The sequence below is a fragment of the Rhinolophus sinicus genome, chromosome 4 (assembly GCF_057876585.1).
Source record: "Rhinolophus sinicus isolate RSI-liver-muscle chromosome 4, RSI-T2T, whole genome shotgun sequence".
Lineage (NCBI taxonomy): Eukaryota > Metazoa > Chordata > Mammalia > Chiroptera > Rhinolophidae > Rhinolophus > Rhinolophus sinicus.
This window is the reverse complement of record NC_142504.1, coordinates 75,923,464-75,935,758: the sequence shown is the minus strand read 5'-3', so window position 1 is coordinate 75,935,758 and position 12,295 is coordinate 75,923,464. Positions and strand designations below refer to the sequence as shown.

Here is a 12,295-nt window from a genome sequence, read left to right as displayed (position 1 = left end):
CACTTTACAATCAGACATTGGTAAGAGAGTCTGATGGTCTCCCAGTCCTGTTTATTGGTCTTAGAATTAATGAGAGCTTACTAGATTTATAATTTTGCAAGTTTTATTTTGCATGAAACAAATTTTGTAAATAACAAAAAAGAGGTTGATAATTATGGGAAAAATAGAACATTATAAGAAAGATTGGAAGTTCTCAGAATTTTGCAGTTTTAGTTAGGGTGACTAATGTAGGGTGCACTAAAGTTGATATTTGAGAAAAGAACTGAAGAAGTTGAGAGAGTTAGTTATGCAGATGTTTGAGGGAAGAGAATGACGTACAGAAAAACAGCCAGTACAAAGGCCTAAAGAGAGGGGTGTACCTGGTATGTTTGAGGAGCATCCAGGAAGCCATTGTGTCTGGAGAGAATTAAGCAAAGAACAGTAGGATTATGTCAGAAGGAAGGGAATCAGGAGGCTAGATCATGTGGAGTCTTGTAGACCATTGTAAGATCTTTGACTTTTACTCTGGGTGAGATGACAAGACATTAGAAGCGTTTTGAGCAGAGGAGTGACGTGATCTGACTTGTGTTTTAAGAATATCACCCTGGGTTAAGAATAGACTATGGAGAGCCAAGGATAGACACAAAAGTGATCTCAATAAGCGAAGGAAGAGATAATGGTGACTTGGTCCAGCATGGTAGTGTAGAGGATGAGAAGTTACCAGGTTCAAGATATATTTTAAAGGTAGAGCCCTCATGTTTTCCTGAATGGATGTGTAGTATAAGAAAGAAGAAGAAAAAAGTAATGATCTCTAGGTTTTCGTCCCAAGCAAAATAGAGCCTTCAGCTGAAATTATGGAGATCCTAGATAGAGGTTTTGGGTGAGAACATCTCTTCCGTTTCAGACACATTAAATTTGAGATGTTTCAAGTCTGTAACTGAATATATAAATCTGAAGTTAAGAGACAGTTCTGGATTAAAGATAAATATTTAGGAGCTGCTGACATGTAGATGGTTTTGAAAGCCCACCAAAGAAATGAGTATAGGTAGAGAAGAGAGCACTATGAAAGATCTAGCCTTGAGATGATTCAATGTTAAGAAATCTGGGAGAAAAGAAGGAACCAGCAAAGGCAACTGAGAAGAAACCACTGAGATTGAAAAAAAGACAAAACTCTTAGTATTGTTGGAAGAATGTCGGATCCTGGAAGTCAAGTAAAGAAAGTGTACCAGGAGAGAGTGATCAAATTGTGTCAAAAGCCGCTGACATACCAAGATGAGGACTGAGAATTGGTCATTGGATTTAGCCACATGGTGGTTATTTATGACTTGGACAAGCAGTTTTGGTTGAAAAGTAAGGGCCAAAGCCCAGCCAAAGTGGATTTAAGAGCAAATATAAGAGTGATTTACAAACAAAAAGTGTAGACAACTTGTGAGGAATTTTGCTATAGTGGAGTTGAGTAATGGGTAGTAGCTGGTGAGATAAAGGGGATCAAGATATTTGTTTGTTTAAGACAGGAATGAAAATAGCATGATCGAATCCACTTAGGAAGAGGAAAGCTTGATACAGGAGAAAGGGGAGGATTGATGGAGCTATGTCCTTGAATTAGTGTGAAAGAATGACATCATTGGTGGAGGGAGTGATGTAAGATAGAAGTATTCTTCTATAGTAAAAGGTGAAAGACCAAATATATGAGGGCACATGCTGTTAGTTGGAAAAACATTTATAATTATAATTCTGTGGCAGTTTTCTTCTGATTGTTTCATTTGTTTCAGGGTATCAGCCAGTAAGTTCATTAGCAATGAAAGAGGATCAATCAGAGAGGAGGTTTGAGAAGAGAGAAGATAATGTGAAATGAAGTTTCTAGCAGAGTGGGAGAGCAAATAGACTAGGGAAATATATGATTGCCAAGCATAATTAAGGGCCCGCTTTATGTTTGTGATTATGAATTTAAAATGGAATCCGTCAATATGATTTTTTGTGTTTATCCAGATATATTGAACAGCTTGGGTGGCTGACATACGAGTCATGGTCAAAAAATAGAGTGAATGTTTAAATAAAAAATTATTACAGTAAAAGACACACTACCATTAAACCCCCTCAAAATACTCCCTCTCACTTCGAACACACTCATCCCATCATTCTTGCCACTTTCTGAAGCAGTTCTGGAAGTCCTCTTTCATGAGTGTCTTTAGTTGCACTGTCGTGGCTGCCTCAGTGTCCTGAATCAATTCAAAACGTTTTCCTTTCTTGGTCATTTTGGCTTTGAAGAAGAGCCAGAAGTCGCACAGTGCCAGCTTCAGTGAATAAGGTGGATGAGGACACACTGGAATGCTTTTATTTGACAGAAATTGCTGTACCAGAGATGATGTGTCACATGGAGCGTTGTCATGATGGAGGATGAAGTAAAGACACTCACGAAAGAGGACTTCCAGAACTGCTTCAGAAAGTAGCAAGAACAATGGGACAAGTGTGTTCAAAGTGAGGGGGATTAATGGCAATGTGTCTTTTACTGTAATAATTTTTTTTATTTAAACATTTACCATATTTTTCAATCACACTTTGTAGAATTAGTAAGAGAGTTGGGTTTAACTAGGATCATGGTTTTGCCATACTAAGTACAGTATGAGATCCAGGACATTGCAGGTGTATGCAAGCGAGTGACTATAAAAATGGACCATGAAATTTAACCTGGGTAGGTAAGAAAGAAAAGTTATCAGCTCAGTAAGGTACAATTAAAATGGAACAGGATCAGTAGATTGGATGTCTTGGGAGGGTTGGGGATGTTTGGAGTTGAGTTGTTGGAGGGAGTGAGCAGGAAAGCTAAGGGGGTGCTTAGACAGTATAAGATTTGAAATTGAAATTATGGTAGGATTATAATTACTGACAATGACAATGTCCTGTATATGACCATGGAAATGAGTGGCTGAGATAAGGTGAAGGACAAGATCATTGCAGGAGGGAAGTTAAAGGTATTGAGAGACCAGGCTATTAGAAATATCATCTATGGATATATTAAAATCCTTCAGAATTAAAACAGGAGAATACTGAAGAGAAGATCAGTAAATCAAGAATTAAAATTATCTAGTAATGAGATGTGATGACTGAAGGGTCAGTGGAGTACAGCAGCAATGAGAGGTAGTGGGAGGTATAATCTAATAAAATGAAAACCAAAACTGGCAGATTTAGGGTGTGAGTAAAGAGGTGGCAGTGGAGTTCATCTGTCCTACTTTCAGGGCCAGTGGTATAAGGCATACGTGAGAGGAGAGGTCACCACTTGAGAGCTGCGGGAAAAATGGTGCCCTCCATTGGAGGGGCTGGGTTTCCATGGAAGCAGGGGTTGGCAAACTATAGCCCACAGGCCATCTCTAGCCTATCACTTGTTTTTGTATAGTTCATGAGCTAAGAGTGGTTTTTATATTTTTAAATAATTGATAAAAAGTCAAAGAAAAAGAATAATTCATGACATGAAAATTATATGAAATTCAGATTTCAGTGTCCATAAATAAAGTTTTATTGGGACATAGCCATGCTCAGTCTTTTAGGTATTGTCTATGACCGCTTTTGTGCTACAATGATTGAGTTGAGTATTTGTGACAGAAATCATGTGATGTCATTGCTTCACACTGCTACTCAGCACACTGTAAACAACAGTGGCGCAGTTACCACTTGACTAGTCCATGTATATCACCATACCACATTATTTATTTTTTTATTGCCACTGCATACCTATTGAGTCATATCAAAAAGGGTGAAGGTGAATTTTGAATGTTGTCATTTTGAGCACAGAGGCAAAGCATTGTGTTTATTATAAAGTAATACTATAGATGTGCTACAAGGATACAATACGACGTTTGACAATTAGTTTGCGAACTTGCCACCATGCACTTACATTGGCGGCACTGTACAAACAATTCGGTAAGATTTCATAACCTTGATATATCAGCATCTCACAGCTGTGTTCATGTTGATATGTGGCGGTGTCTTGATGAGTGGTGTTCATTATTGTTGCATGTTTTTGTGTGCCAGTGAGAGAATGTCTGAGCTCGAATTAGAGCAATGAACAATCATTAAATTTCTTGTTAAACTTGGCAAGAGTGGAAGTGAAATCAGGGACATGTTAGTCCAAGTTTATGGGGATAATGCCATGAAGAAAATGGTGGTATACAAATGGATTAAACGTTGTTCTGAGAAGAGAGAACGTATCACTGATGAAGAGAAGTCAGGGCAGCCAGTAACAAGCAGAACTGATGAAAACATTGCAAAAATTCATCGAATTGCTCATCAAAATCATCAGTTGACTGTGGGAAGCATAGCAGACCAAGTAAACATCGATAGAGGAACAGAAAAATCTTCACTGAAAATCTTGGCATGAGAGAAGTATATGCAAAAATGGTCCCGAAGGAGCTCACCGATGAACAAAAGTAAAGGAGAGTTGAAGTTTGCAAAGACCTTTTGGAGAGGCAAGATGATGTTTTGGGCCGTTTAATCACTAGTGATGAAACGTGTGTACCAATGCGGCCCTGAAACAAAGTGTCAAAGTGCACAATGGAAGTCAGCCAATTCTCCACGACCAAAAAAGTTCGGTCAGTCCAAATCAAAGAGTCAAAACAATGTTTCTAAACTTTTTTGATATCAGAAGGATTATTCATTATGAATTTGTACCAACCGGACAAACAATTAACCAAGTTTACTATTTGGAAGTGCTGAAAAGACTGCGTGAAAAAGATGACCTGAACTTTTTACCAACAATTTCTGGCTCTTGTATCACAACAATGCACCAGCTCACATGACATTGTCTGTGAGGGAGTTTTTAGCCAATAAACAAATAACTATAGTGGAACACCCTCCCTACTCACCTGATCTGGCCCCCAATGACTTCTTTCTTTACTCAAAGGTAAAGAAAATATTGAAAGGAGGACATTTTGATGACATTCAGGACATCAAGGGTAATACGATGACAGCTCTGATGGCCATTCCAGAAAAAGAGTTCCAAAATTGTTTGAAGGGTGGACTAGGCATTGACGTCGGTGCGTAGCTTCCCAAGGGAAGTACTTCGAAGGTGACCATAGTGATATTCAGCATTGAGGTGTGTAACACTTTTTCTAGAAGGAGTTCATGAACTTAATTGCCAAACCTCATATACTGTATATTGACGTCACCCAGAGTACATACTCATCATAGTATTTCCTACTCACAGGAAAGCAACAATCAGGAAAAAAAAGTAGAAAACTTAAAATGGAATATCTCATTATAGCAGAATTTTCTTCCAAAAATAAAAAAGGAAAATGAGGCTGTAACTTGTAAGTTTACAAGTGGCTTATAAGCCAGGCAGGGAAAGTCATTTGGTGAGTCCTTGCATTAGCAAAACAAATACATACAGAGAGAAAAACTTCCTTAAGAACAGCTTTTTGGCAAAAACCTATTGCTCAAAGAACTCAGGCCATTGGGAGCAACATCAATAGTCAATTAAAAAAGAAGGCAAACAATTTGATTTTCCTTGATTCTTATTGTTCATTTGAGGAGTCAATACTGAGTTTGAAGTGACTAAAGAATTATCCTGAATGTGTAGTCTGCATGGAACAAGTACAGGCAAGAATAGTATTAAAGAAGCTGAGAAAACACTGAGTACAACTTGAAGTGGAGTCTGCTGAGATGTGTTACAAGTGATGGTAGTTAAAATTATGCAAGGCGCAGAAAAAGCCTTAGTTAGCCAAACTAACAAAGCTTGTGAAAACAAGGTATTTAAGCCTATATTTATTCATTGTATATTCAAAGTACCTACATCAGCAGGTATTTTGTGGAAAATATTTGAACCTATCATGTGCTATTGAACCACAATGTCAATGATAAATATCACGCACTCATGGACTTAACCATCAAATCATCAAATCTTAAAATTTTGTCAGAATTTGAAGCTGAACATCCCAATTTATCTTAACATACAGCAAATTTGATGGTTTAGCAATGCTAACATTTTATTGTATTTTGTTTTGTTAGTTGAGGATTGCTATGGTGTGGGGACAGCCCCAGACAGCAGTTTCCAGGCTCTCAGCCTCACGTGGAAAGGTGCTGGCTCGGGTAGTAGATGGCCGTCAGCTGTGGCTAGTTGGCCGTCAGCTGTGGCCCTTGAGCCATTGGCCACTAATATAACTGCCGCCGCTGCGTTAGGGAGGGAAGTCAAGGAGAGAGTCAGTCGGTTGGCAGAAAGCGACAGCAGGTCGCATGTTGTGTGAATCCAGCCTCCAGTGAGACCATAGACGTATGACTCCCCTACCTATGGCTCCGTGGGTGTTCCTTTTTGGCCTAGCCATATCCTGCGTTCTTATGTGGGGAGTGGGAACTGCAGGCCGCCCCATACAACAAAGGAGCGGGACCAGAGACCCCGCAGGCTGCCCCGCTTGACGTATGGACTAAAGCATCCCCCCATCCCAATTCATATGTTGAAGCCCTAACCCTAAATATGACTACTTGGAGATTGGACCAATAAGGAGGCAGTTAAGGTCAAATGCGGTCATAAGGGTGGGGCTCTGTTAAGATAGGATTAGTGTCCTTATCTGTGTGCGCATACTAGGAAGAGGTCCTGGTCCTGTGAGCACGCGATGACACCGGCAACCAACAAGCCTAGAAGAAAGGCCTCATCAGAAACCAAACATACTGGTCCTCTGATTTTGGACTTCCAGCCTCTAGAACTGGGAGAAAACGAATGTCTGTTGTTTATGCCTCCCAGTCTATGGTATTTTGTATGGAAGTGCGAGCTAAGATAAGAAACAAGATGAAGGTTTTTCTGAATGAGAAAAACCACTCTCAACTGTCACTGAGTTTTCATTGAACACTGATAGACTTTGGGAGTAAGTTTTTCCTCCAGGTTTGATCTTTCTTAATGAATTCAACCTAAAATTAAAATACAAAATAGCACTTTTACACAAAAGTTAAATGTAACAAAGTCATTTGACAACTAATATTGTTTGAATCACAAGTAATGCTTTCTACACTTCTTGTGCTGTCAGAAATTAACAGGAAGCAAGATCTTCATTCCCACACAAATTTGCAGCAGATGTATTTTCTGAGATCAAACTACAGACTTTAAAACCTATTTATGGCTCTAAACTTTGTATAACCAGAGCCAGGGATCCTTTCTCAACTCAAAGGTTATTATATAATACATTATCCTGATTCAGACCTTTCTTGTATCTATTTTACATATTAAGCTGCTTTAAGCATTATTATGAAAAATATTTTTGATGATTAAATAATTTTATAACTACTGGCCTGTAGGTAAATTTCAAGCTCCTTAACTAGTCGGGGGCTCTCCAGCCACTCCTCCAAATCCTTACCAGAAACTTGATACTCCAGCAACCCAGAATTTCTTCTATACAGTTCCTCTGTGCCTTTTGCTTATATATTGCCCATCTGCCTACAGTAGTCTCTCATTTCTTTTCCCCATATGGCTAACTGCTACTCTTCATTTTTGACTTGTTTCAGGTGTCATCATATCCAGAAAGCCTTTTCTAGCTATCTTCCTCCCAGGCAGGCTTGGGTTAAGTGTCTTCCTTAGTACTCCACAATCTGTGCTTATGTCCCTTGTTGGTTTTTTATTTTTTAAATTTGTTTTCATTGTTTTTTTTCCGGTTTCATTTGCTAATTTGAACTCCTTAAGAGCAAGAACGATGTTTTAAAGTTGTCTTTATTTATCTACAGTGATTACTATAGAGCCTATATGGCAGACACAAATATTTATGCAGTAAATTAATTGATTATTGTCTATATCTTTCTGGTGCATCTTGCAGTAAATATGTAACCTAAAATTAAATGTACTTATGTTTTATGTTATCCCTGTGTGAATAGGTGCTCTCTGTTGCATGTATTTATTGGTCATAATGTACACAAAACATTTGGGTTTATATATGCATTTAAAAAGAAAGACAAGAATATTATATGCAGCTTTTATTAGGAACTAGAACTTAAGTTTAATAGCTGTCCTGTATTTTGTACAACTCTGAAATGTGAAGCTTTTCCATGTAATCTCATGCCAATGTTGACCCATGTGGATTAAAATAGCCCTATTTTAATCTATGACCAAATTAGGAATTAGAATATCTATCCAGTGGGGATTTGTAAATTATTGTAGTTTGTAGTATGACAGGTTTATATAAATAATTGCAGTGATTCCCACTGTGTTCTAAGTTAAAAAAATCTAAGTTCAAATAGAGGAATGTAATGAATGATACAAGTATGTGATTCTTTAGCATGTTTGCCTTTGGTATCTTAAATTAGTTATATCTTTTTTAAAGGATCATCAAAACTGACTTGATAAAAAGAAAATTTTTATTAATCTAAAATATCTACTCATGGTCTCTCAATTCAAATTTGATGTGTACTTAAAATAGCAGGAAGTAACTAATTATCCTCAGTGTGTATTTATAGTATAATTGTTTTCTAAAACATTCTCTTAGGTCAGATTTTAATGAAAACATTTTAATCCTAGAGTGAAGTCATTCTAGAACTTGTTTAAGACAATTCTTAATGCATTGAACATTTCTGTTTTATAACTTTACATTTTACTATATACTAAGTAATTCTTAATTAACTTTTTTTGTTTTTCATTGTGTTTCTCAAGAACCTGAATGTAAAATAAACAGTTTGTTTTAATGCTTCTTTGATTTAAAATTATAAACTTTTCTTTTCATACAGATAAAGACACAATAAATAAAATTAGAGATTTACGAATGAAAGCTGAAGATTATGAAGTGGTGAAGGTAATTGGCAGAGGTGCATTTGGAGAAGTTCAATTGGTAGGTAATTTTAATGAGATTAAAAACAATAACTTTTTTAAATTTAAAAAATCCACTTGTATGTTTAACATGTTATTTGGGAAAATATTATTTTTATAAAATTGTTGATTTAAATTGCTCTGGCATTCTTGCCTAAGGATATGAAAGCCTAGAGTCAAATTCAGTAATGTGAGATATTTTCCCCAGGTGTTCACGGGTAGAGAAAAAGTTTCAAGCATTCAAAGAGAAATCTTACTCCTAATATTAGACTGTCTAAAATGCTAGGGAATAGTAAGTTTTATAAATAGGAAGCAGCATACATAGCAGGGTGGAGGAGGGGGTATGTGCTATAATACAGGGACAACGATTTTTTGGTATTACTTGCTTTGGGTAATTAAAGCCTTGACATTCTCTAGTTGGGATAATTCAGCAGAAGAGAAGAAATAAAAGTGGCTAGAATAATAATGTTAAATTAACAAGTGGTTAAAATCATTTAGTAAATTGTTCTGGGAAACTGAGCTTTAAATTTAAATGTTAACACAAAGTTCATTATTTTCCATTTTCAATTTTAAAGGTAAGGCATAAATCCACCAGGAAGGTGTATGCTATGAAGCTTCTCAGCAAATTTGAAATGATTAAGAGATCCGATTCTGCTTTTTTCTGGGAAGAAAGGGACATCATGGCTTTTGCTAACAGTCCTTGGGTTGTTCAGGTATGATTTTGTTACCGTTTCATTATTGATATACTAGTTTGTAACTAAACATATCTGAGAAGCTTAGCTTATTTTCCAGAACAGTAATAGAGAATTTATTGGCAATTACAGAATGTTTTAATATACCATTATTTTTTAAATCATTAAATTCAGTTTTATTCAATCATCTCTAGTAGCAAAGTAAGGCCAAAACAAAATAATTATGTTCCTGTAGAATTTAAATATTAGAAAATTTAAATAATCTGCTTTGATTTGGGAGAAGTCATAAATTACTATACTCTATAACTAGATACTTTTTATTTAATATTGAAATTTAAGTTTTTTCTCAAATATGAGATCTTATTTGTTTAACTGTCTTTTTATCTATTTGTCTTTCTTTTTGTGGAGAGCAAGGAATCAGAAAAATGAAGGGATGAGTGAGTTAAGCTAGGCCTCCAGATAATATTGTATTAGGTTTAGGCTTCCAGTGGAAAGGAAAATACCCTAGAAGTCAGTAGTTGTAGGTCCTAGTCTTAACCACCACAGGCCTATCTGTGCAGCAGTGGCCAAGTTATTTACATCTCTGGGTCTCAGTTTCCTTCCTCAAAAATTAAAAGTTGGCTTAGATTGGTTATTTTCAATTGTGGAGATACCGCAGGTGCAGTCATAAGGACAAGCAGAAATTTGGGTAGGTTGTCATTCTGGGTTTTCTATTTCTACCTCAAATAGAGCAGCTCCGTGTTTTTTTCACCTGTTTTATATATTAGGGTCCCTATGTAAGATTTCATATGGGGAAAGGGAAGTCTTCTTTTGGTTTGAAAAAGAAATAAAAACTAGGCTAGAGTATTTCTAAATTCTTAACATGTATTTTGTGATTTATTTACAGTATTTAATGAAGCATATCCTAACTAAGCATAGTAGTAACTGAGATAAAAAGGATGTAGAAAACGTTTAAGAGTTACCTAATGAGACTTTCTGTACTTGAAATGTCTGCTCAGTTTTTATCAGCTATGTAGAGCAGGGTTTTTTTGGGCTCAGTATTATTGACATTTTGGCCAGATAATCCTTTGTTGTTTGGGGCTATCCTGTGCATTAGAGGATTTTTATCAGCATCCCTGGCTTCTACGCAGGTGATGTCGTTAGCAGCCCACCCCACCCCCACATACCACTTGTAACAACAACAAAAATGTGTTCAGACATTGTTGAATGTTTCCTTGTGCTGGGAAGCGGGGGAGAGATAATTATCACCACTGGGTTGAGAACTGCCGATAGAGAAAATGCCCAGTGAACAGTTCCTTAGACAATTAAAAAACATGATATAACTGTTCCTTTTAGGGTTAAATTTACAACTTATGTACTTGAGACTTTGTTTTTCTTGATACATTGTCTATAAATAGGGTAAACTGCTACCAAAATCAACAGTATTTCTTTCATTATGGTGCCCAATTGTATACTTTAATCTGGGATAGCCATGAGGTGCCACTTGGTTTCTTAACCTTCCACAAAATATATTTTAAAATAAAAACAACTAAATTTGTAACTAAAATCACTAAGCACTATTAAAATATGAAACATAAAAAGGAAGATTTTAAGACATAAATGTCAAGCTAAATTAGGTACATTTTTTTCTCCAGGGTTTATTAATTTTAGTTGGATTCTAATCTCATGTTTACTTAAAATGTCCTTTTGTAAATTTGCTCTTCTTTTAGCCTCAACCCTGGTCACATAATAAATACACTTATTCCTTGTATTCTTGCTAATTTCATACCAATGGACATTACTCTTCCTGCTTTGACTCCAGCTGCTGCCCAGGTCTCTCCCTGCTTCTTTGTTAGCTGTTATTGCTCCTCCTTCTATTGACTGCTATCACTTATTGAGCATCTCTTGTGCAAAGTACTTTCTTCTGTTTTTTTAATTGAAGTTTATTGGGGTGCTAAGTACTTTCTATATTCACTGATTTTTTATTTTTTAAACATTTTATTTATTTAAATGTGTTATTCCAGGACCCATCAGCTCCAAGTCAAGTAGTTCTTTCAATCTAGTTGTGGAGGATGCAGCTCACAGTGGCCCACATGGGTGTCAAACCGGCAACCTTGTGCTCTAACCAACTGAGCTAACCGGCTGCCTCAATATATTCACTAATTTTTTAGCAATTCTAAAAGGTGATTAATCCCCATTGGGTATATCCCCTGTTTATAGACTAATTGTGCTTTTATTCATTGGACATTTATTAAGCACTTGCTAATTGCCAGGCATCCAGATGCTGACTGAGCATAAAAGTCAAACGAGGTATATAATCTGTTGTATTCTTCTAGAACGGATTATAGTGATAAAGACTCAGGGAGAATGAGTAAATTGCCTAGTAACACGGCGAATAAAGGACAGCTGAGACTTCTTGGGAATTGCAGTGTTGATATAAATTTAATAGTAAACCCCACCAAAGCACAACTTAAATTAGAACCAAAATATTTCTTTGCTTGGGAGACTTGTATATTCTGTATTGAAACTATTATAATTTTTAATTCAATTTTGTATTGTTATTTTTGCCAACTTTAACTGAAACAATTTTGTTTTAATCTTAATTTTTTTTGTATTTGTATAGCTTTTTTATGCATTCCAAGATGACCGTTACCTCTACATGGTGATGGAATACATGCCTGGTGGAGATCTTGTAAACTTGATGAGCAACTATGATGTGCCTGAAAAATGGGCACGATTCTATACTGCAGAAGTAGTTCTTGCATTGGACGCAATCCATTCTATGGGTTTTATTCATAGGTAAAGATAAAAATGCTTTAAATTTTCTCGTTTGTTGAAGAGAGAAGCTGAAGAGTACTTAAACTTTATTCGATTA

General features: G+C 36.3%; 1 protein-coding gene across 5 annotated transcripts in view; it reads left to right on the top strand.

Moving 5' to 3' along the window:
• The window catches only part of ROCK1 (Rho associated coiled-coil containing protein kinase 1), a 141,705-nt gene that overhangs the window by 54,725 nt on the left and 74,685 nt on the right, over window positions 1-12,295 (top strand). For all 5 annotated transcript variants that reach the window (XR_002138132.3, XM_019741231.3, XM_019741232.3 and 2 more), the window contains exons 3-5: window positions 8,671-8,771; window positions 9,325-9,462; window positions 12,044-12,219. Coding sequence is in view for 4 of the 5 variants with exons in the window: in XM_019741231.3 (XP_019596790.1) it covers window positions 8,671-8,771; window positions 9,325-9,462; window positions 12,044-12,219 (415 nt within the window). In the remaining variant the exon portion in view is untranslated. The remainder of the gene's footprint in view (window positions 1-8,670; window positions 8,772-9,324; window positions 9,463-12,043; window positions 12,220-12,295) is intronic.